The sequence below is a fragment of the Myotis daubentonii genome, chromosome 18 (genome assembly GCF_963259705.1).
Source record: "Myotis daubentonii chromosome 18, mMyoDau2.1, whole genome shotgun sequence".
In the NCBI taxonomy this organism is placed as follows: Eukaryota; Metazoa; Chordata; class Mammalia; order Chiroptera; family Vespertilionidae; genus Myotis; species Myotis daubentonii.
The window spans coordinates 41,950,054-41,974,520 of NC_081857.1; the positions used below are offsets into that span (position 1 = coordinate 41,950,054).

Genomic DNA, 24,467 nt, shown 5'->3' on the forward strand with positions numbered 1-24,467 from the left:
TCAAGAGAGAAGGCATGACACGCAGTAACTTCCCTGTAGTTAGTTTACTGTAAGTGTAAATAGGGAGTGTTCTGGAAATCGTGCAGAAGTGAGCAGCTGTGCCATCCGACTCTGTTGTTGAAATGAAATACTGAGTTTGGATGTGAAGCGAGGCTGCACTCTGACCGCCATCATGGGTTGCTTTCTTGTTTCAAAGCCCTATCGACTCACGTCCTGCTCAGTTCTCAACAGCTAAGGTGACAGCCCTCCTCGGTCGGAGTAGGTGGCCACAGGGATACGAAGCCAGACCTGAGCTTCACACAGTGCATTGTGGGAAAATAAAATCAGATGACGTATCATCTGTGAGTGGTGCCTGCATCTCAACTCTCAGCTTCGTGGCCAACACAACCCGGTTTCCCGGACGCTTGACTGACGTATGTCACTGCCCGTCACGCGAACTCGCAGGAAAGGTCAGGGGTGTCACTACAAAGGCCAATCTATTTTAATTGCCTACGGTTTAAAAAAGCCCTCTTCTCAATTTACAGCGACCGTGGGCATCCCTTTCCCGCTTGCATGTTATTTATGCAGGGAATGGACGAGCAGCAAAACTCCCCGGTGAAGTGGAATGAGTCGGCACTTTGGAGAGTTTATTCCAGGAGCGCAGGCCGCACTCCTGTCGAGGCCAATGAGTACTACTTTGGTTACAGAGAAAAATACCGATAAGCGGTCATTTTCTTTTCTTTTCTTTTTTTTTTTTTTAATATTTTATTGATTTTTCACAGAGAGGAAGGGAGAGAGATAGAGAGCCAGAAACATCGATGAGAGAGAAACATCGATCAGCTGCCTCCTGCACATCTCCTACTAGGGATATGCCCGCAACCCAGGCACATGCCCCTGACCGGAATCGAACCCGGGACCTCTCAGTCCGCAGGCCGACGCTCCATCCACTGAGCCAAACCGGTTTCGGCTCTTTTCTTTTTTTTTTAAAAAAAAAAAGTTTTACCGGAAAGAATTTAAGTAGAGATTCAAACATCGTAAAGTTACATTTAAAAAAAATGTGAGGCTGCCCTGGCCGGTGCTGCTCAGTGGTTAGAGAATTGCACAGAGACGAAGGGAACAGATGTGGCCATACAACTAGTTTTCTGGAGAATAAAACGGCATCATTGCAGAGATGGCCTGGGGTCTCATCCAGGGGGGCATCACCAGGTGAAGAGTCGATCTGATTGGGCGAAATGTGGTAACAATAGCCTTCATTACAATGCTTCTATTTTATTAAGTATATTTTTATTGATTTCAGAGAGGAAGGGAGAGGGAGAGAGAAACATCAATGATGACAGAGAATCATTGATCAGCTGCCTCCTGCACACCCCCTACTGGGGATCGAGCACGGAACCCAGGCCTGCGCCCTAGACTAGAATCCAACCCAGGACCCTTCAGACCGCAGGCTGATGCTCTATCCACTCAGCCACACCAGCCAGGGCTGATTACAATACTTTTAGTCAAATGGCAGCATCCCTACTCCTGGGGCTGGAGTTGGGCCACAGGTGGGAGATACAGACAGCATCCATTGTTGGATTCTCTCAGAAAGGCGATTAAGTTCAATATTGCACATGTTTAGGCAGCTTTGGAGTACGTTTACCAGTAAAAATAAAACCCCGGTGGCTCAGTTGGTTGAGCGTCATCTCATGCGTCAGGAGGTCGCAGGTTACTTGGGTTGCAGGCTCGATCCCCAGTAGGGGGCGTACAGGAGGCAGCTGACTGATGTTCTCTCTCATCGATGTTTCGATCTCTCCCTCTTCCTGCCTCTCTCTCTAAAAATCAATAAAAACATCTTTTTAAAAAAGCCAAAAGGGCTCCTTGGTAGCTTTCTCTGCCGCGCTCAACTCTTTTGGCCAGGGGTCCTCAAACTTTTTAAACGGGGGGCCCGTTCACTGTCCCTCAGACCGTTGGAGGGCCGGACTGTAGTTTAAAAAAAAAACTATGAACAAATTCCTATGCACACTGCACATATCTTACTTTGAAGCAAAAAAACAAAACGGGAACAAAGACAATATTTGTATTTGCATGTGGCCCGCGGGCCGTAGTTTGAGGACCCCTGCTTTTGGCTTTTCACAACATGGAGGACTCTGGTCCTCTTCTCTCCCAGCAGTGGCTCCGTGTCTTCTGTGACCTCATTCTAGAACCCTAAGCCCATTGCGGGGAAATCTTTCCCCGACACCCAGACATCTTCTCTTCTCCGTTCTCTTTGTTTTCTATTTTTTTTCCGCCTTAAGGAAAAGACCCTCATGGAGCACGGTGCCATTCCGAAACTTGGGGATTTATGTCTGTGCTGCTTTTGCGTCTGTGTCAGGACTTGCATTTAGAAATATCCTCTGTTACGTACACGGACACCTTGTTAGTTGGCCGGTGCCAACAGCACTCTGGTTTCTTTCATAAGACGCCTCTTCCCTTTGAAACCATTGAAACCATATCCTCGGTCTCTTCCTTTTCTCTTGAGACCACACAGGATGATGAAGAAACGCCGCGAGCGGAGTCTGTTGAAACACATGACAACGAGCTGTTCGAAATGTTATTAATTGACTTTCATGGCACAAGAAGCCACAGACCAGCGGGCCATTGGGAACCAGGAATCACTCCTCTGTCGTGGGAGAAGCCACACTGGCACTCAGCCTCCTCTCAGACTGCTGGCGCGATCGCCCCTCTTGCAGGAACTACGGCTTTCTGTGGTCGCTGCTGTCCTCAGGGGCTGGCCAGCCAGCGTTCACAGTCACGGCCTCTGAATTAACAGCGTGCCTTCCGACTGCCTACCATTCACGTGTCTGCTCACCTCTCCTACTAGGGTGCCCTCATGCTCTCCCTCTAAAGCAGGAGAGTAACCTGGGGTGGGTCCCTTCCCTGGGGTATTGGACTGGTGTCCATCAGATGGCCCAGGCTCCCGCATACTACTTCTTCTTTCGTTAATCCTCACCCGAGGACATTTTCCATTGACTTTTAGAGAGAGTGGAAGGGAAGGGAAGAGAGAGAAACATCAGCGTGAGAGAGACACATCGATTGGTTGTCTCCCGCACACACCCTGACTGGGGCCGGGGATTGAGCCTGCAACTGAGATACCTGCCCTTGACCAGAATGGAACCCGGGACCCTTTAATCTGCAAGCCAGCGCTCTATCCACCGAGCCAAACTGGCGAGGGCTCCTGCATGCTTTATTATGGGAAAATGAAAGTCAAAGGGCCTGTGAGTTCTTGCTGCTGACCCCTAGAGTTCCCTCAATAAAGCCATTTTTTTTTAAGATTTTTTTTTTATTGATTTCTAGAGAGAGAGGAAGGGAGAGGGAGAGAGAAAAATATCGATGTGAGAGCGAAACACTGAGCAACGTGGGCATGTGCCCTGACTGGGAATTGACCCAGCAACCTTTTGGTGCATGGGATGCTGCTCAACCCACTGAGCCACACCGGCCAAGGCAGTAAAGCCCATGTTTTCATCCTAACAATGCACATTGTAAACTTTCCTCTGAGCTCGAGTGAGCCTCAGGCGGCCTCCGCAGCGGGGCCCATATCACACAGTCATTGATGATAATCAAAGCTGTGCTCTGCACGCCCTGCTCTGGGAGAGTTCATGCCTTTGCTTGCATATTTGTCACACGGATGGAAGTCACCGGCCATGCTCCTATCTTGCCTTGGATAAAAAGTTCTCCTCTGTATGTTTGTTCACTCGTGCGGTTTCTTCTCAGCTCTCGTCTGCCTTATTCATATCCCTCCTTGCCCAGCTAGGATCCCGTGGTGTTTGCTCAATAATACTGTTGCGAGTCCCCTCCCCTCCCTTCCCTTCCTGTCCCCTTTGTGGCATCTGGTAAGGACTGCAACCAGCTGTGACACCCGACAATGGCTTCAGACATTGCCAAACGGCCCCTGGAGGGCACAACTGCTTCCCGTGGGGATGCAGCGCTCTGTCCCCATGGCCCCGGCTGAGGGTGCCAGTGGTGCCCAGGATGCTGTCTCCTCACCTGGCTCACCCGCTCCGTGGCATCTGACCTCATCGACTCCTCCCTCCTCGAAGCATTTTCCCTTTTGCTTCCAGTGACTTCACCTTCCCACGATTTTCCTTTTCTCTCTCAGGTTGTGCCTGAACTTAGTATATTTTAAGGTTTACTAATAACACTTTCATTGTCATCTACTGATGTATTAGAACAAGGGTTAGCCCCACCGGTTTGTCTCAGTGGATAGAGCGTTGGTCTGCAGACTGAAGGGTCCCGGGTTCAACTTCGGTCAAGGGCCCATGCCCAGGTTTCGGGCTCAATCTCTAGTAGGAGGTGCACAGGAGGCAGCCGATCAATGATTCTCTCTCATCGTTGATGTTTCTATCTCTCTCTCCCTCTCCCTTCCTCTCTGAAAACAATAAAAATATATTATATATATAAAAAAATAACAAGGTGTTTTAGTGCCATAAATATAAATGAAAAACAGGCCTATCTAAACCCTGGCTCAGACTAGCACTACAGTAACATTAACCCATGGATAAAGACACTTGTAGACAAATTAAAAAATATTAGGTTGTCAACTCAGAAAATTCGTGAAGGATACATAGCATTTCCAGTTTCTTTTAAGGTTCACAAGCGAAAACGTTGGGAGCCAACTGACCCGACAAACAAACGCGGGTGGCTGTACCATCACTGACCGCTCTGAGGGTGTCTCCGCCTATTTTTAACTGTCCTCTTGGCAGATGTCAGCAGGCAGCTGTGGCCAATGGCGAGGCTGTGGAGGGCGTGGAGAGCAGGTGTGGGCCCACTCACTCCCAGCTGTGAACCCTTCAAACCCCAGCGTGAGAGAACATCCCTGAGGCTGGAGCTTAGCGCCTGGGGCGGGACCACGCCCCTCGGAGCTGTGGGACGGGGCGTGTGCAGGCCTCTGTTGGGGAGCAGCTCTGGTCCGCCCCCCGCAGAGCCCCCCTCTTATTTGTCCAGCACCCTGTGTACTCACGTCGCTGGTCAGTACAAAGTCTGAGCAGCCCACGTGGCCGGAGCCGAGTAGGAGAGAAGGTCAGGGAGGCAAGAGGCCTGACTGCATAGAGTTTTGTAGAAGATTCGAAGGACTCAGCTTTACTCTGGGTGACATGAGTGAGGCCCCGCCTGGGGCTTCAGAGCAGAATGACCACAGCGTCATTGTGGCTACTTGGTGGACAGCAGTCGGCAGGAGGGCAAACGTGTGAGCAGGGAGGGTAGCGAGGGGCACATCGCAAGAATCCAGGTGAGGTGCCTGGCCGGCGTGGCTCAGTGATGGAGCATCGACCTCTGAACCAGGAGGTCACGGTTCGATTCCTGGTCAGGGCACTTACCTGGGCTGTGGGCTCGATCCCCAGTGTGGGGCGTGCAGGAGGCAGCCGATCCATGATTCTCTCTCATCATTTGATGTTTCTATCTCTCCCTCTCCATTCCTCTCTGAATAAAAAAATATATAGATATTTAAAAAATATTTCTGAGTTTATACCTGGCACAGGTAATCAAGCTTCTCTGGTAATACAGCCTTCCCTGACACATTCTGATCCACAGGGTTTTGTCCTGTTTCGTCCATGTCAGATCTGCCTGCTCCGACGGGTCACGCTAACGCTGAGCTGCTGTGCAGCGTGCATGCGAACATGTGAGTGTGTGTAGGCGTGTACATGGCACCAAGCCTTCCTCCTTAGTATCTCGTTTGCAGACACGACATCCTCCTTATATTTGATACCTTCTCTCCCCCTGGGAGCCCCCCATTCGTGTCAACTCTGAACCACCTGGCTCTTCCCCAGAGCAGGTGGAAGGTAGCCCGGGAACCGCATCTGCTAAGGAGGGTCTCCCCAAGTTCCTGTTTCAGGCCCCCTTCCCCTCCCTAAGACCTCGCTGCTGTCCTAGGAGCGGGGGGAGGGATCCAGTGACCTGTGTGGGTCGCGCTGGGGGTGGTGGGTAGGAAGATACCAGTCACCCCCTCTCCTTCCAATAATCAGACAGAAAACAGCCTGGGTGCCAGGTGGGAAGATACCTGGCCCTCAGCTGGTCTTACTCAGTTGCCTGGCAGCTACTGCCCCCCTGTGGACGGTCGCAGTTACTGACTCCAAACCTGGGCTTCCTGGCCAGGCTGGTCTGGCCCAGGCTGTCTGCTAGGTCCCTCCAGGTCCCTGCGCTTTCAGACTCACAGCCGCTTCGCTGTCAAACGCGCCTCCCTCCTACGCGGCCCTCTGTTCAGGCAGCGCGAGGGCCGCCCGCGGACCCCCAGTGGCTTGGTTTCCATAAGTCAGTTTGAGGCAGAGAGACTCAAAAGTAGCCCCCAGTGACCTCTGTCTCAGGGGATCCCTGCCTCCTGTGGCCCCTCCACCTGATCGTGGGTGGGGCCTGGGGCGGCTGTGCCCCTGGGAAGTGGGAGGTGACAGCTGGGCATTGCCTGGGCGTCTGGAAGCCTGAGGGGTGGGTGGAGCGCGTGGCCTTTTACCCATCAGGAGGCCCTGACTTGCCCAGGCCAGCCCGGTCTCGCATGAAAGGGCACCCGGGCCCTGGGCTCCATCCAGACTCATCCGTCAGACTCTCAGACTCGCTGGCCCACTGCCCCCCGCCTGCGCCCCGTTTCCGGGCCCCTTGCTCTGCCCACACGGTTCAGCTCGCATGTCCCAGGTGGAGTCGGGCTTGCTCGCCTGGTTTGCTCTCGATGCCTCAGCAGGAGCTCAGCCCCGGGTTTGCCCGCAGGCTCCCTGCAGCGGAGGCTTGTGGGAAAGGACTGCTCCTGCCTTCACCTGGGCGCTGCGGGGCGGCCACAGCCCCGTCCCGTTTCCCTGGGCGTCTAGGGTCATCATTCATCCTTGGAGCCCACGGTGCTGTCCCACACATTCTGTGAAACAAGTGGTGTTTGTCGCCCCCTTTTTCTGTCTCCGATGTGTTCTCCTCCGTCCGCTGGGCAACACCCCTGCCTTCTTCTCTGAAGACTCCTTCCTGCAGGCGGCAAGGTGTCCTCTGGCTTCCACAGCCTCTTTTTATCTTTATTGATGTCAGAGAGGAAGGGAGAGGGAGAGAGAGAGAGAAGCACCAATGATGAGAGAATCATGGATCGGCTGCCTCCTGCACGCCTGCTACTGGGGATCGAGCCCACAACCCGGCATGTGCCCTGACCGGAATCCAACTGTGACCTCCTGGTTCATAGGTCGACCCACTGAGCCGCACCAGCTGGGTCACAGGGATTTTTACGGTCGCAGAGTGGTCCTGAGACCCCGTGGTGTGGACCAATGTGGAGGCCTGGCCGGGGGAGGCCAGCGGGCCCACTTCTCAGGCCCAGGCTCCACGGAACATCGCGGTCAGTTTGCAGTCAGTTTGGCTTCCTCTTGACAGCCGGCCAGTGGCTGGTGAGGAAAGAGCCGGCTGGCTGCGGGGAGCTGGGAGGCAGTGACAGGGGACTAGAGCGGGCCTTTGGGGGAGTGATAAGCCGGGAGAGGGTGGTTTTGGGCGGTGCTAAGCCTCACCATTAACGCATTCCTTCCGGAGTGGTGCTGCTTGGGGTGAGAGGCTGCGATAACACAGTGAGAGCTGTTTGCTTCTGGCTCTTTCTCCTCCGCTTTTGGCTCACACAGTGCCGCTCAGTGGGGCTCCTCCTGGACAGCGTCTGCTCTAGCTGCTGGCGCCGTGGCCGGAGGGGCGGCAGGGGCTCTGGGGTCAGCTGACTTCTGCTCACCTCTCCCACTGGGAGCCACTGGGAGCCGCTGGGAGCCGTGGAAACCAGCCTCCGCTCACCCTGCAGGGGCCCAGGGGCTCTGGTCAGTGGGGACTAGTTCTAAGGAGAGAGATGAACGCAGTGGCGCGCTCCCCCCTCTGAATCGCCTCCTATGATGGATCGCTTTAGAGTTTACAGAGCTCACAGGCCCCGGCCCTGCCTCTCCCCGTCTGCGTGTGTGTGTTAGTCACAGTGTGAGGCCGGGCGTCTCAGTGTCACATGCATCTTCCCTTTCCAGCCCCATTTTTTTTTCTCTCCAAAGAATCTTGTAAAAAAACAAGATTCAAGGCTTAAAAAGAAACAGCACTCCTCAACTTCAGGGCACATTATCCAAAGTCAAATCGTTCTTTTGCTCTGTGTCGTTCACACGTTCAAGTTTCAGTTCTCTGCAGTCCGGCTCTCTTGTGTCTTTTGAAGTGAACGGAAGAGTTTGCTATTTACTGTTATTTCCTGGGTAACAGGGCTGCCAGGGTACATTCGAATTTCGGGAAAACAACGGATCCCTTTAAAAAATATAATTCGCAGCCAAGATTGCGTAAGACAACACTGGCGCTGAGGAATGATTGGTTATCTGGAATTCGAATTTTAATCAGGTGTCTTATATTTTAATTTGCTGAATCTGGTTCACCCTACCTAATGGCAAGCAGGTTCTTTCGCTTGCCTTCGCATCCCATAGCCTGTTTTCACATGCTTTTGTAGCTAAAGACAAAATCCTAATTCTCTCAGAAAAACAATGACCAGTTGGCAAAAAAAGAAAGAAAAAGGTTCCTTGGTGTGGAACAGAATGTGCAGCTCAGACCCCGCGCCCTCAAGGGCCCGTCTTGCAGGTCAAGTTCTGCAGCTGGGCTTGGGCTTGGGCTTGGGTTTGGGAAGTTGCCCGTCTTCATGGGCATCCGCTGGCCCCACCCACCGGCTGAAACGCGATCCGAGTTGTAGCGGAGCCGGAAGCTGGCCGGCGCCTCCTTCCCAAGGTAAGGGTGTCTTCTCCGCTTCTGTCCCAGCTCGTTGCAAAGCGTGGAAACGTTTGTAAAAGTTGAACTCAGCCAGGTGACAGCACTGGCCGGGGTGGGGGGGGTGGGGGGGGTGGGGGGGGCAGGGGAGGGTGCTCCGTGAGCAAACTGCCTCCCGGAGCCCGTCTGGAGGTCCGAGCGCCCACTGACCGGGTCCCGGTGACTTTGACTTGTGAGCTTTCGTCCCACGGGAGGGCTGAGAGTGGAGCTGTGTGGAGCCTGACAGGCAATGGCTGTTCACCCACGTGTTTTATGGTTTAACTTTTAAACTGTGGGAACTCCCTTTTATATTCACTCTGCATGACGTAGTCACCTGTGTGAAGGTGACTGAGGGCCTCACTTGGTTTTTTTTTAAGTGTCTTTTAAGGTAGGAATTTTAGCTCCCTCCACCCCCACCCTCGCCCGGGTGCAGCTTTAAAGCTGTGAACTCTGCCCTTAATTTTTTTCCTTTTTTTTTTCTTTTGCATCTTGCCACGCTGCCCAGGGGCAGTGGGGGTGTTTCCGTTTGTAAATGAGTTGTCAGGAGCGTTGCTTCACTAAGCTAACTCTTCAGTTCAGAGATTTTCTTTTTTCTTGGAATTAAAAGGTGGAGCAGAGGGAGCGGCCTCGGTGGGCAGGGCGGGGACTAGACCTGGCCTGTCGGCTTGTTGACATCAGGAGCCAGCCTTTCAGGACGGTTTTGTGTGAAGGGGTGAGTCCTACCAGGTCGCCACCAGCGCTGTTCCACGGGGGCTGCTGGCTGCGGTGACCGATCCACCAGGACAGGGCGGCCGCCTCCAGGAATTGGCCCAGAGGCGCATCTCCAGTTGTGGGAGGAAACCGAGATGGGTTTTTCATTAGGGACAAGGGAGTGGGTGGAGGCTCTGAAAGAGAGAGGTCCCGCAGGTGGTGGAGTCGGGCGTGTTGGAGTCAGGTGAGATTTCAGTCCATCTTCTTGTTAATCCTCACCCGAGGATGTGTCTCCATTGATTTTTAGGGAGAGTGGGAGGGGGAGGGAAAGATGGAGAGGGACATTGATGTGAGAGACACACATCGATTGGTGGCCTCCTGTACGTGTCTTGACCAGGGCCCAGTCAGGGAGGAGCCTGCAACCGAGGGATGTGCCCTCGACCGGAATCGAACCCGGGGCCCTCTGGTCCGCAGGCGGCGCTCTGTCCACTGAGCCACACCGAAGGCGCAGGCCCATCTTTAATGGGGACCTGCTTTGCGGCAGGTACTGTGCGGAGGGTTCACAGAGGCTCTGCAATCTTCACGGAAGCCCTGGATGTGGCTCCCACCGTCTCTCAGAACGAGAGAGCGAAGGCCCGGTGAGCTGAGGTCACTTGCCCGAGGTCCCTCGGTGACCGCTGGGCCCGGCCCAGGCCTGTGACTCCCAGGGCCACACTGTTCGCTCTCAGGGCGCAGTAGCTGATGGCATTTTAAATGGTCGCCGTCAGAAACGTCCAAACCTGTGAAGAATTCTTACGAGTTTATCTGAGCCAAGCTGACCATTTCGGGGAAGCAGAGAGCTGAATGGGTCGGGATGAAGCTCTCCCGGAGAATGGCAGTTCCTCACCTTGTTTCATACCTCACATCAGAGGAGACGGAAGTGGGTTGGGTGAGCTCCAGCGGGGACGGATTAGAGAGGCAGAGAAAGCAAATCGGGGAGGCCTCTGGGCTGGGGTAAAAGGTGGGGTAGAAGGTGAAGTGATCGTCTTTCACAGGGGTGAGTACTGGGTAGTTAATAGCCAACAACTAACGCGATAACAATAACAGTGAGAGGATTCCAGGCTCTGTGCCCGCCCACAGGCTGTGCCCCAAGGGGTCTGGAAAAGGGAATTTAGCCTGACTTTCCATAGGAATGCTGCCCTGGATGCCAAAGACACAGGCAGGCTCAGTCAAGGTAGAGGCTGACTTTGCCGTGGAGATTCTAGCCCAGGACATGCCCGCCACCACCAACTGCGTGTACTCAGCAAGTTCCCATTCAGGCCTCTGAGCTGGTCGGGTAGGGTGGCCCCTGTGCGTCCACGGGTCTGCAGGGAACGGGAAAACAGTGAGGGGTCCCGTGGGCTGGTGCCTCTGGCGGGAGCATGTGCCCTGAGGGGTGGGAAGAGGGGGTCACCCTAACATCCCGGTCAGTTAGTGTAGCTGCAGGAAGACACCGGAGAGGCTCAGGGAAGCTCTCCTTTTGCCTCCAGCTGAGGCTGGCAGTGAAGGTGATGGCTCTCGCCGAACTGGCCCCGCACTCGGGGCTCTGGGTCTCGGGCGGCACCTGTCTTCCTCCTGCTGACCCGCCTGGCGTTCACCTGGTTGTCAGTGCAGCCGGAGGAACCGGGAGGGGTGGGAGGAAATCATGTTCCCACCGGACCCATTCAGCGGTGAATTTCTTAAAATCGTCCTCCCTGTGCTGCCCGCCGTGAGAACGGAGCCGGAGACATCGATGTCGTCTGGGGAAGTGGAAATACTTGGCTCATTTTTCAGTTCCCCTGCAGTTTGAGATTCAGCTTCAAGGTCAATTAGTCCTGGATTTGGGGGTTTGTAGGACGTGAGAGTTAAATTGCCGGGGAAGCAGGAAGCAAGGGTCTGGACTATTTTGGGAGGTGAGCGCAGGAGACGAGGATGAAAGGAGTGTGGACGAAAGGGGCCACATGCTGACCTGACCAGCTCAGGGGAGGCCTGCGTGGTGGTCTTGCAAACTCAGAGACCTAAAGTCACCACAAGGATGGTCTGAAATTAAACTTTAAAAGCAGTGATGGTGGGCAGTTACGTCCTAGGCCGGTATCTTCTCTGACAAGGTCAACCTTTACCTTAACTGAGCCTATCTGTCTTTTTGCATCTATGATAACATACTCTTGAAATGTCTGGGTAACTTGTAACTTCCTTTTTTTCTGGAGCCCCTGGGGCACAGCCGAATGCCACAAATTCCTTCATTATCATGTTAATTGATCCTGCACCGACCTAAGCATGTGTCCATCATTTTACTTTTTATCCAATCCCAGGGGTTTCCCGCTTTGCTTTCTCCCTCCTCCTTAATCTGTCACCAATGGATTCCATGTAACCCACCTATGTCCCTCCTCTGATTTCAATGTATAAATACAGATGTAACCCGCCATTCTCCGGAGCATTATCTCAATTCTTTGAGGTTCTGCTTCCCGGCATACATATGTCGGCAGTTTGGCTCAAATAAACTCACACAAATTCTTTACAGTTTCAATGGGTTTTTTACGTTAACAGGAGCAGGTGAGCGTTCCAGCTGTCTCACCGCAACAGTGTCAGAAGTGGGCCCCTGCTGGTGCCGGGAAGGCAGCAGGGGTGGTAGATACGGGCAGCTACGATTTACCGACAACCTAGTGTTTGTAGACGTTGAACTAAAACAGTTAGGAATTGACCCTGGTTCTTCAGGAGCTCTGTTTCCCGAGCCAGATCTCTGCCTGGCCTCCCAGACTCGGAGAGTGGCTGGGCCTTCTGAATTAGGTTCATGCACACGGCAGCCTTTGTCGCAGTCATGCCCCCACTCACATTGCTCGTCGTGCAACGCGGCTCCTCGTGGGACTTGCCTACCTCCCCGGGGAGGGGGCAGTGATGTCAAGTGGAAATGTAACCGGACAACCGAGGCGTCCGGGCTGCCTGTCACTACTTGAGCCAGTTCAACCCCCATAAGCCAGCTGCTTACATTGGGTAGAAGGACAAAGATGATGTGGGGAAGTAGGGATTACAGGCGTGGGAAAGTAGACTCCAGATAATCACAGGTTACAAGTCATGCGGGCTGGGGCGGGGCGGGGGGTGGGGGGAGGGCGGGCGCCTCTGGGCACCCGGGACCAGATGACAGGCCATAGGGGCTGGGGGTTGTACAGAGCAGGTGCCTCCGGGACTAGATCATTTCGGCCACGAGGTTGTCAGTCTTTCCATGATGACAGGCAGTTCTCAGGAGGATGGACCGCATTCCGATGTGAGCTCCCCTGTCCCAGGGCGCACAGCTCCCAGCAGGCGAGGATGTGCTTTCTTTAATCCAGTGGTTCTCAACTTTCCTAACGCCGCGACCCTTTCATACAGTTCCTCATGTTGTGGTGACCCCCAACCATAAAGTTATTTTCGTTGCTACTTCATCACTGTAATGTTGCTACTGTTATGAATCGTCATGTAAATATCTGATATGCAGGATGGATTTTCACTGTTACAAATTGAACATCATTAAAGCATCGTGATTAATCACAAAAACAATATGTAATTATATGTGTGTTTTCCGATGGTCTTAGGTGACCCCTGTGAAAGGGTCGTTCAACCCTCAAAGGGGTCACGACCCACAGGTTGAGAACCGCTGCTCTAATCGAACAGAACCATCAGGTTAACAGAGCAGGACTCACAGTTCTGATCATCGGAGCTGGTCCCCGTCTGCGCGCTGCAGCGCCCATGCCCAGCCCGGCCCTCTCCTCTGCCGCGAAGCTGGTCCCGCTGGCTGGGAGGCGGCCTCTCGCTCACCGCTCACTCCGCACAGCCCAGGGCTTAGCGCACACGCTTCCACGAATAACCCCCTACCTCAGGGGTGGGCAAACTTTCTGACTCGAGGGCCACAATGGGTTCTTAAACTGGACCGGAGGCCGGAACAAAAGCATGGATGGAGTGTTTGTGTGAACTAATATAAATGCAAAGTAAACATCATTACATAAAAGGGTACGGTCTTTTTTTTTTTTTTTTAGTTTTATTCATTTCAAATGGGCCGGATCCGGCCCGCGGGCCGTAGTTTGCCCACCGCTGCCCTACCCTCTCCCCTGTGTGGTCCCGGGGCCCAGATTGGCCGATGCGGCGAATGTGTCCTTTGAAGGAAGAGTGTCCTGCCATCATCCCGGGAGCGTCACTGGCCACAGACATGGAAACAGCCTCCCCCTGGGCGGTGGCACCCAACCCGGAGCCAGGGACTCACTCCTGTTTATTCCCTCGCTGACCTTGTTTGTCATATTTTATTTCCTTTTTTAAAGTAAATTAAAAAAATTTTTTGATTTCAGAGAGGGAGAGAGAGAAACATCCATGATGAGGGACGATCATGGATCGACTGCCTCCTGCACGCCTCCTACTGGGATTGAGCCCACAACCCGGGCACGTGCCCATGACTGGAATTGAACCCGGGACCCTTCAGTCCACAGGCCAATGCTCTATCCACTGAGCCACACCAGCTAGGACATGTCCTATTTTCCTAGTGACTGGCAGGTGGGCGCCTCTGAGTCACTTCCCTTCCTGTCTTCTGCTTTCTCCTCTCACGGTTCCCAGCCTGCGTGCCCACCGTGCCTTCTGGAATCATCCTGGGAGGCGGGAGGTGGCCCTGCGTTTATTCGGCTCACGGCCGGGGTTCTGCAGATGAGGCAGCCAAGCCAGGGGTCCCGTGACCTCACGATGGTATCCAGCTCCTTCGTGCACAGCAGGGAGCAGAGACCCAGCCTGGCTGCCGCTCCACCCACAGAGGTCAGCGCCCAGTGACTGTCTGTGCGACGGGACCGGCCCCGCCCTCGGGGCCATTCTCTAGGCGCGTGGCCCGTCCTGCCGTTAGTTTTGTGGCAGCTGGGCCACGGCCATCTGGTGAAAGCCATGACTCGGATCTTCTCAAGAGAATATTACCTGGTCCCAAAGGCAGGTCTGCCCCCAGCAAAGGGACCTGTTCATCCCCAGCCCGGGATGGTTTGCCGTTTGGGTTAGACACGCACAGGGAGGTGGGCCTGAGGAGCCAGTGCCGGTCAGGCTGGTGGTGCCCCTGAGGCCGGTGGTGCCTGTGAGGCCGGTGGTGCCTGTGAGGCCGGTGGCCGGAGGGCCTCACCTGGATGCAGGAGAAACACCTGGCTGACAATGGCGCTTCCTAATCCAAGGCCTCTGGGCCGCAGGGAACAGAAAGATTGCCTCTTGCAATGGGTGGTCTGTCGCCGTCACTTTCCAAGATTGCAAATTAACCACCCCCCCTCCCCCCGCCGTGCCATCATGATAGCGCAGGGGCTCGGAGAAGGGGCCAGATGCGCTCAGGGGACGCATTTGCATCCAGCAGCAGCTCCTGTGAGCTCGCTAAGCTCTCTAGGTGACGCGGAATAAAGCCTCTGGTTTTATTGGACGAGTCGGTCCTTCCCGGTCAGACTCCCAGCTGTCTTCGTCCTGTGCGGCGCCGGGGCAGGAAGCCGTGAGGCCCTGCAGGCTTTCGGGGGCTTTGCTCCGAGCCTCACCGCGTAAGAGGTGGAGCTGGGGTCCAGCCCGTGGAGACGCCACCCACCGTCTTCCTCTGTGGCCCGTCGTTGAGGATTCGGGGAGCTGCCGGCTGAAAGCAAGTGGCTCTCTGGCTCCCCTGTCCTGCGTGTGGAAGCTTCTAGCGTTCATCTCAGTTGCCTCTGAAAATAACGCCCTTTCATCTTCCTGTGCAGATGGCAGCTCCCGGACGCACCGCGGGGGCCCTCCTGCTGCTGCTGCGCCTCAGCCTGGTGGCGGGCTATCCCAGCGGCAGAGTGACGGAGTCCTGCGGGGACATGGTCCCCAGACACGGCCACGCCCCGCGCTCCGACCCCGTCCACAGCGTGGCCGTGGCCCGGACGACATTCATGCCGGGAGACCAGATCGAAGGTACGCGTGCGGGGTTCCCCGTTCACAGGCTGAGGTTCACCCTCCCGCTGCACCTGAGGGGCTGTCGCCGTCGGAGTCCCAGTCCCAGGGAGGCCCCTCACCTGTTCGGTAGACGCCATCGTCTTCACCCCACGCTTCCCACGCGTGTGTTTAGCTGCTACAGACGCTCAATGACCTACGTAGTATGTCTGCTCCCCATTCAGGGCTGGTTTTCAAACATGTGCTTATCATGTTTAATGTGTTGTCATGAACAATACTATTTATTCCACAGAAAGGAAAATAAAGTTTATTTTATTTGGTTTGAGATAGCATAAACCCTTATCTTTCTTTTTCCTTTTTATTGAGCCTTTCTCTTTCTTTTTTAATTTTTAAATATATTTTTATTGATTTCAGAGAGGAAGGGAGAGGGAGAGAGAGATAGGAACATCAATGATGATAGAGAATCATTGATCTGCCGCCTCCTGCACACCCCCTACCGGGGGTCGAGCCTGCAACCCGGGCATGTGCCCCGACCAGGAATCAAACCTGGGACCCTTCAGTCCGCAGGCTGACTCTCTATCCACTGAGCCAAACCGGCTAGGGCTCTCTTTCTTGATACAGTGTAATCTCTTATACTAGTAGTTCCTTGATTCTTCTGGCAAAATGTGGACTGGCTAAAGGTGTATCTCGAACAGCATTCTGCAAACTCCACTTCCTGCAACTATTCCCAGCACTCTCTACCCAGAAGAGTATTCGGAAAGCACACTTTACGTGCATATATCAGGCTTCTTAGCGTTGCATGCTGCGTGGTAGGACGGTACAGGGCCTAAGGATTCGCGGTGAAGAAACAGCATTACTTTCATCCAGCGTTTTCCACACTAGTTTGGCCTCATGGGCCTGACCATGGCCCACCTCTCCCCGCGGGACGGTGGTTAATGTCTCTCGCAGAGACTGTCCCGTGCAGCCGAGCCTGGAGCTGTGTCTAGGGGACGGTCGCTGCCGTGCCCTCTCCTGGGGAAGCTCTGTGTGTGGAAGCCGTTGGAACCCGGCCGCGCCTCCAGCAGTTCCCTCTGGGCAGTGCCAAACCTCTTCCCCGTCTCTCTGTTGCCACAGTTACGGTGTCGGGGCCGGAGTTTAAAGGCTTTCTCATCGAGGCCCGGGATGCTGAGGATCTGAGCGGCGCTCCTGTGGGCTCCTTCACGCTGATTGACAGCCAGGAGTCCCAGCTTCTGACTTGCGGAGATAAGCAGGTTTGTGGCTGGTTTAAAATCGGTTTCTGTCTGTTTCCACGGGCCTTGTCACAGGAGGGTGGCGCGTGCAAGATAAACGACATCGCCCACGTGATGCAAACATCTAAACAGATGCCCAGTGACCCAACTCCCCCTTCACCCCCCTCCCCCGTTTTACTACTGGCAATCTACTTTACACATGCGCATCCTAGGAAAGGCAGGGCAGAGCTTGAATAGTGTATGCCTCCTAATACTTCATGTGCTATTGACTCAGCGTGTTGATTTTGGAAGGTGTAAATGTTGAAGATAGAGTTCTAGAGAGGGACGGAAATTCAATTTTTATCATTCATTCGTTTGTTTAGTAAGCATTTATTATCCCAGGAACTGTCTTGGAGGGCTCATAGCCGGGGACACGAGTAAAGCATGCGGACACGCGTGACATGGCACATGGATAGGACATGGATGTAGGACAGACACATGAGTAGAACAGTGTGCACCCACAGGACGGGGGAAGCATAGCTAGGGAGCCACACCCAAGCTCGAGGGGATGGAGAGGGAGCTGCTCGGAGGACCCGACCCCAAAGCTGGGCCACAGGGCGTCTGCCAGGTGAAAGGAAGAGGGAGGTAAGATTGAGAGAAAGGAATTATGCAAATATAATCACCACCTATTTGGAGGCGGGAATACTTTTTCTTTTGATGAGTCTTCTGTGTACTAGTTGCATGTATGAATGAAAGGAATATACATTTATAGTATAAATGAAATAGCAAGCCAAATGCACCTAGTATTCATAACTCTCTCTAGTTCCTTTTTTTAAAAAATATGTTTTTATTGATTTCAGAGAGAGGGAGGGAGGGAGAGAGAAACATCAATGATAAGAGAGAATCATGGATCGGCTGCCTCCTGCACGCCCCACACTGGGATCGAGCCTGAAAGCGGGGCACGTACCCTGACCGTGAAGCAAACCTTGACCTCCTGGTTCATAGGTCGACGCTCCACCACTGAGCCACCTCGGCCGGGCTCTCCTTAGCTCTTGCATTTCTGCGGACTGGGATTTATTCAGAGCCAGACTAGTCTGGTCTCCCCAGTCAACCTGCATGTACTGGGTACGCGAGGCCCTGTTCTAATAGAAAGGTCTCTACCAGCGGCCGAGGCCGCGCACTAATAAGCCCCTTTGCAAATGAGACCGCTCCGGCCCTGCTGAGCCGGCCAGGGGCTGACGGAGAGCTCTTTTCCATTCATCACAGGGGTCAGCGGTGAGCCACACCAGTGCGCACAAGAAGACAGAAGTGAGAGTCTACTGGGACGCCCCCGGCAGCGCCCCCAACCACGTGCAGTTCCTGTGAGTACAGAGACCGAGGTGAATGAGGGTGTGCAGTCTTGGCATGTCGGGGGGATCGTGCAGTTTAGTCTCTGGCCTGACGTTGGGAGCGTGCCCCCCAATGACAAGTCAGAGTAGAGAAGAGGAGCGGAAGGGGGGAGGAGGAGGAAGAGCAGAATCAGGAGAAGGAGGAGGATGAGAAGGAGGAGGAGGAGGAGGGAGAGAGCCATCAGAGATCTGGTAGGCACTCCTAAGTCGCGTGTCCCTTCTGAACTCCTTCTCACACCTTGGAAGTTTTGATCTGCCTGCTGGTCCGCAGTTGGGGTTCTGGCTGATGCCCCGGTTCTGCGTTTCAGGGCCACTGTCTTGGAGAAGTATAAAAGCTACTGGGTGAGGATTCCTAGTCCTGTCATTTCACAGCCGAAGGCCCCGCCCTTTTCAACACCTGGGACCACACCAGCGCCTTCGCCAGCCTCACCTGCAGTCTCCCGTCTCACCAAACCAGTGAGTCGCCTCCTGTGGGTCCCCAAACGCAGTCTAGGGGAGCCCTCCTTGGGAGCTGGGGTTCCGTGCTCAGGGCCCTGTGAGGAGAAGCAGCAGCCCTGAGCGGTGGTGGCAGCAGGCGGGTCTCAGGAGGAGGGAGGTCCTCCTCCAGCATTAGGGCTGCAGGTTAGAGGGGGGGGCCCAGCCCTGCACCTCCCAGTGCGGCCACCACACTGACACAGTCCCTACCGGCGGGATGCAGTTCCTCTGAGACCTGGGGAAGCAGCAGCAAGAAACTCCCTCCCTCCCTCCCTCCCTCCCTCCCTCCTTCCTTCCATTCTCTTCCTCCCTCCCTCCCTCCTTCCTTCCATTCTCTTCCTCCCTCCCTCCCTCCTTCCTTCCATTCTCTTCCTCCCTCCCTCCCTCCTTCCTTCCATTCTCTTCCTCTCTCCCTCCCTCCTCTCTCTCTTTCCACCACCAAATATGAAACATGGAGTGGGAGCTTAAAGCTTAAGCTCTATTCAGACAAGATTTGGAAAGTGGAGCACAATCTTGAAGTAGTGGTAGAGCTCTTAAATACATATTTAAATATATTTGTATTGATTTCAGAGAGGAAGGGAGAGAGAGAGAGAGAGAGAGAGAGAGAGCGAGAGAGAGAAAAACATTAATGAGAGAGAATGATGAATCGGCTGCCTCCTGCACACCCTCTACTGGGGATGAACCTGCAACCAGGCCTGTGCCCTGACCAGGAATCGCACCAGTGACCTCTCTGTGCACAGGACGATGCTCAACCGACTGAGCCACACAGGCCAGGGCTCTTATATTATTTTAATATCAAATTTGAACCAAATGCTAGAGGCAGAGTCCAGGGTCTAAATACACAATTTTGCAAAGGTTTTGCCTGTTTGATTTTTAAATTGCACCTCTGGAAACTGGAGGATGCCCTGCAGGCAAGACTGTCCCTGTGGGCTTAAACACTCCTGAGGAGTTTCTAGAATTTCCCCGGGCCTTCCTTGGGGAACATAATTAACATGAACTATTTGTGTATTAAAGGGACTTTAATACTCGAGCACAATTACAGTCCAACTACTGTGCCTTCCAAATGTTAATTAAAAGAAATTACGCTGAAAAGTTCATGACCTTGAACACAACTGCCCGGGTCATTTCTAATGTGGGGCCTGTCTCCTGCCCCCTTAATTTGGGTCCTGTTCTGAAAGGGGGTCCGTTAGGACCTGTGCCCCGGGAGGGGCTCTTCTGTCTTTGGGATGAACGGCCGGTTTGATCACGAAGCCCCGCCCCCTCATTTTCCCAGGTCAGCGCCTCGGGCTGCGGGAGCAAGAAGTTCTGTGTGCGGAGCCCCTCGGCCTGCGACCCAGCGAAGGAGGCCACCTGCCTCTTCCTGTCCTTCACGCGGGACGACCAGTCGGTGACGGTGGAGATGAGCGGCCCCAGTAAAGGCTACCTGTCCTTCGCGCTTTCCCACGACCGGTGGATGGTGGGTACCTCTCACGAGTCCGTGGGGTGACCTTAGTCCCGGGGGGCCAGCTGTTTGTTCCGGGTCAGATGATGGCCCTTGAGGGAGGGGTGGGAGGGAGGGCGGGTGCTGAGGCTGAATGAGCCTGTGTGCTGTGGTTTGTCGAGTCCTGGTGTCATTCACGGCGACTCCAAATTTCTTACCTTGAGCTGGGCTAATTCCGAGTTGAGTGTAAGATTAACGGGTTGTTCTTGGGTCTTGTTTAAGGAGCTTAGCGACCACGGCCCATAAAACACCTTGCTGGGTAGTTGAGGGGGAGCGACTTAGACTAGGCGAAAGAACCAAATCTACGCACAGTAACGTGAGAGCCAGAAGATTGGCTTGTACCTTGGAATGATGCCAGGTGCTTTGAAGAGGCAGCCTGCCCTTTGGTAGTAATTGAAATGAGATCTGAGTTTAGAGAACGTTAGAGATGAAAGGACACGTGGGAATCAGACCGGCGAAGAACGCCTCCCTGAGCTCAGACGTTGTGGCCTCCATACGGAACGCTTACCCTAGTGGGTGTTGAATGTGTACAATATTAGCAATATTGGATTACAGTGCCTTCCATCTTGAAGGCTACCCCCCCAAAACCGATATAATATAGCGCATTTACAGTCATGAAAACGTTCAAGACATATATATATATATATATATATATATATACATAGAAATAAGTATCCAGAATAACATTCATGATAAATTAAAACAGGTAACAAAACTGTGTATTTTTCTATTTGGAGAGAGAGAAAGATATAGGTATAAATATAAATGGATTTGGATGAATATATATGAAAGCATTAACCGTGGTGTTCAATTGGGGATGGGTTTATGGGCATATAAACATGTTAAGTGTATTTTAGCCTGTTTTTTATAATGAAATTGTATTGCTTTCCTATTATAACAAAATCCTATTGATTCCTAAATCGGACAGCCATAGTATCATTGAAGGCTGCCAGTAAATTACTTAAGAATACCAAATACTATTTGATTTTTATTAAGGACTTAAAAGCACAGCGTTGAACTTCCTTTAGACTCTTCTCCCTTCCCATCATTCTCCAGGGCGACGATGACGCTTACCTGTGTATTCATGGGGACCAGACCGTGAGCATCCGACCTGCCCATCTGACGGGGCGGAGCCACCCTGCCCTGGACTCCTGGGTAGGTGTCAAAGTTCTGGGAGCCTCTACCTGGCCTGCCCACCCTCTGGCCACGCGGCTCACAGCGGCACGTCTGTGTGGCAAGGTGGCCTCGAACCCTCAGTTAGTCGGGCCCGAGCAGGGGCCTCGCCGAAGGGTTCCTCTCTCATAACACTCTGGGAAAGCTTTTCTGCACTTTGCCTTATTTTTTTTTTTTACTAGATATACATATATATTTAATAAAGTTTATGTGTATTTAAGGCGTGCATCATGATGTGTTTTAAAAAAATGTTTTGATTGATTTTTATTTTTTTTTAGAGAGAGAGGAAGGGAGAGGGAGCGAGAGACAGAAACATCAATGATGAGAGGGAATCATCAATTGGCTGTCTCCTGCACGCCCCACACTGGGGATCGAGCCTGCAACCCCAGGCATGTGCCCTCGGCCGAGGATCAAACCGTGACCTCCTGGTTCCTAGGCCGACGCTCAGCCACTGAGCCTCGCCGGCCGGGCGCGATGTTTGGATATCCATACACACAGTGAAATGCTGTGCCAAGCCGGCTAGGGCTACTTGCTATTGTTTGTTCAATGTTTCTGATTGTTAGTGGCCAGATGGAGTTTTTTATGCCTGCCAAAGGTTCTCTCTTGGGGAGAGGAATTTTGGGGTTTTGACTCAAAGTAAAAATAATACTTTTGCCAAGTGAGATCAAGACAGACTGGGAGGTAGTGTTTGTTGTACTCTTTGAAGGGGAAGTGGAGGAGCAAGGCCAGCGCAGACCAGACGTGCACAGAGGGTCTCAGAGAAAGGAGCTTGGACGGACAGGACTGCGATCACATCGGGTTTTTAGCAAATCTTGGGGAAGCGCTGATGAGACCCACTGTGTGCTTGTAGGACGCCCTCGAGGATATGGCCTGGAGGCTGGAGGATGGCGGGATGCAATGTTCTTTCAGAAGAAACATCACCCTTCCTGGCATTGAGAATAGATTTGACCTAAACACAAGCTACTACATATTTCTAGCAACTGGTGCAGCCAAGGATGGTAAGTACTATGTATTGATAAAAACCACCTTTTCAAGATTTTTTTCTTCTCTCTCTTCTCCCCTCCCCCCATTTAAAAAATATTTACACTTGCGGGTAAAGAGTTACCAAAACCCTCTTCCATCTTGCCTTCCCTTTTGACCTTGGTTGGCCTTTAAGCTTCATTTCCCTAGAAACTAGGCAAAGGTAGGGTCAACTACGCCATCAGGCCACATGCTCACGATGGAAGTGAATTTCTGGCTGGTAAGCAGCATTTGGGCCAGGTATAAGAAGCCGGAAGAGCGAGGAAAGTCATTTTATAAATATCTAGGGCAGTGATGGTGAACCTTTTGAGCTCAGCATGTCAGCATTTTGAAAAACCCTAACTTAACTCCCATGCTGTGTCACATATAGAAATTTTTTGATATTTGCAACCATAGTAAAACAAAGACTTATATTTTTGATATTTATTTTATATATTTAAATGCCATTTAACAAAGAAAAATCAACCAAAAAATGAGTTTGCGTGTCACCTCTGACACGCGTGTCATAGGTTCGCCATCACTGATCTAGGGGGACCATTGCTCTTCTGCGTTTTATTGTTAATGTTTGATTTTGTTGCATTTTGGATAGATGATATACCTGGTTTCCTATAAAGTTACATCTTTTTGGAAATTATTGCCTTGTAGTCTGTGGTCTAATATGTATTTTTGTTTTGGCCAAAGATATATAATATATATATATATATATATATATATATATATATATATATATATATATAATCAAATTTCTTAATTATTTTTATTCTTTTTGATACACATTGTTTTCTAAAAATAATCTACGCTCCATAATTTATTTACTGATTCTCCTGATGATGACCATTCAGCTTGTTTAAATTTTTTTGGCTAGCATAAAACAAATTTCCGTGAACATTCTTGTACATATACCTTTGGGTAAAGGGTATTTCTGTAGGGTAGATTCTCAGAAGGTAGGAATTCACACACACCCATACTCACGAATACAAACTAACAGGAATAACACTACATCCACAGACTTAAAGTTATACATAATGAACAATAATATGATAACCCATTCTCAAACTGTGCACATCACTTTTCTTTGGGACTTTGGTTTGTTAGTCAAACCCAGTCCCAGTCGATCAATGCCACATAATGGAGCATCAAAATGTGCTTGTCTTTCTCTCAGGCCCAGTTTCTGTCGGTTTAATCTAGAATTCTAGATTAGTTTTCACATGTATTCTCTTTCAAGAATTATCCTTGCTATTTTCAATCATTTGTGGTCACATTAACGGTAATTATTTGGTTGAAACATTGTTTGTGGGTGTCTCACTGTAACTCCCACCTTCCCAGCCTCATGTCTTGGTTGGCTAAATTATTTCTTTAGTTTTTTTTCCCCAATAAGGTCATGTGACCTTGCATCTGGGTTTAGGTTGCTTTTGCATATGAAGGGCATCTCTGTTGATATTTATTTTCTATTATTTTGAGAAGTTTTGTTTCCAGGTCCTGACACAGTCTTTTCATTCCTTCTCTTCTGAGGAAGTAATTCTTCTTCATCTTTTTTTTTTTTCCTGCTTTTTTATAATTTCAGGTCGAATTTATAGACACTCCCAGCAGCCTCTGATTACATATGAAAAACATGAGGTGACAGGTGATCCGCAGGACGTGGGAGCATCTCGGGCCCCGCCCCTGCTGAGGGCTCATGGTGAGCTGCTCCCTGTGTGTGTGCTGCATCCTCACTCCGCCCATAACCTTACCTGGTGGCTCGGTGCTGGCTGGGGTAGGAGCCGTGGCGAACAGAAGTTAGCAACTGTTTAGAAATCTCTGTGTGACCATTCACACGTGCAGTTAGCAGTATTTACCTTTCTGTAAAAAACATTTAAAAATATTTTTATTTTTTAATATGTTTTTATTGATTTTAGGGAGAGAGGGAGAGACATAGAAACATCAATGAGAGAGAAACATCGATGAGCTGCCTCCTGCACGCCCCCCACCGGGGATCGAGCCTGCAACCCAGGCTTGTGCCCTGACAGGGAACTGAACCCGCAACCTTTTGGTGTGTGGGACGATGCTCCAATCCACTGAGCCACCCGGCCGGGGCACCTATTGGTTTTTTCACTGGTTTTTGGAGTGAGAGGTGAGACGGTTCCAAGGTGACTCGGGCTCTAGTAGCACAATGGTTAAGGGTACGATTGCTCAAGCCAGGATGGACTCGACTTACATGGCATCTCTGCCTTGGTTTCCCCATCCAGCAAAACTGGAATAATAATAATTGTAATCACTTCATCGGATTGTGGTAAAGATCCATTAGGTTAGTTCACGGGGAGCACTTAGAGACTGTGCCTTGCACATAGTAGGGCTATGGAAGTGTTAGCTGTTAGAAGCAGTCGTGGTGAGAGTGAAAGCTGTGATATCCGGGTGTTTTGAGGGTGTGCCATGGCAGTTGAATGTACTTTGCTGGCGGTGTCTGTTTTCCGAGCCCGTGGCGTG

At 52.1% G+C, this 24,467-nt stretch overlaps 1 protein-coding gene across 3 annotated transcripts in view; it reads left to right on the forward strand.

Moving 5' to 3' along the window:
- FRRS1 (ferric chelate reductase 1) overlaps positions 1-24,467 on the forward strand; it is a 34,920-nt gene that overhangs the window by 2,534 nt on the left and 7,919 nt on the right. The window contains exons 1-9 of one of the 3 annotated variants that reach the window (XM_059675126.1): positions 8,325-8,529; positions 15,087-15,282; positions 16,375-16,511; positions 17,736-17,830; positions 18,166-18,313; positions 19,605-19,787; positions 20,868-20,966; positions 21,835-21,982; positions 23,569-23,682. In XM_059675126.1, coding sequence (XP_059531109.1) covers positions 15,087-15,282; positions 16,375-16,511; positions 17,736-17,830; positions 18,166-18,313; positions 19,605-19,787; positions 20,868-20,966; positions 21,835-21,982; positions 23,569-23,682 — 1,120 coding nt within the window. In that variant the 5' untranslated portion in view covers positions 8,325-8,529. The other 2 variants (XM_059675125.1, XM_059675127.1) reach the window with 2 other exon arrangements.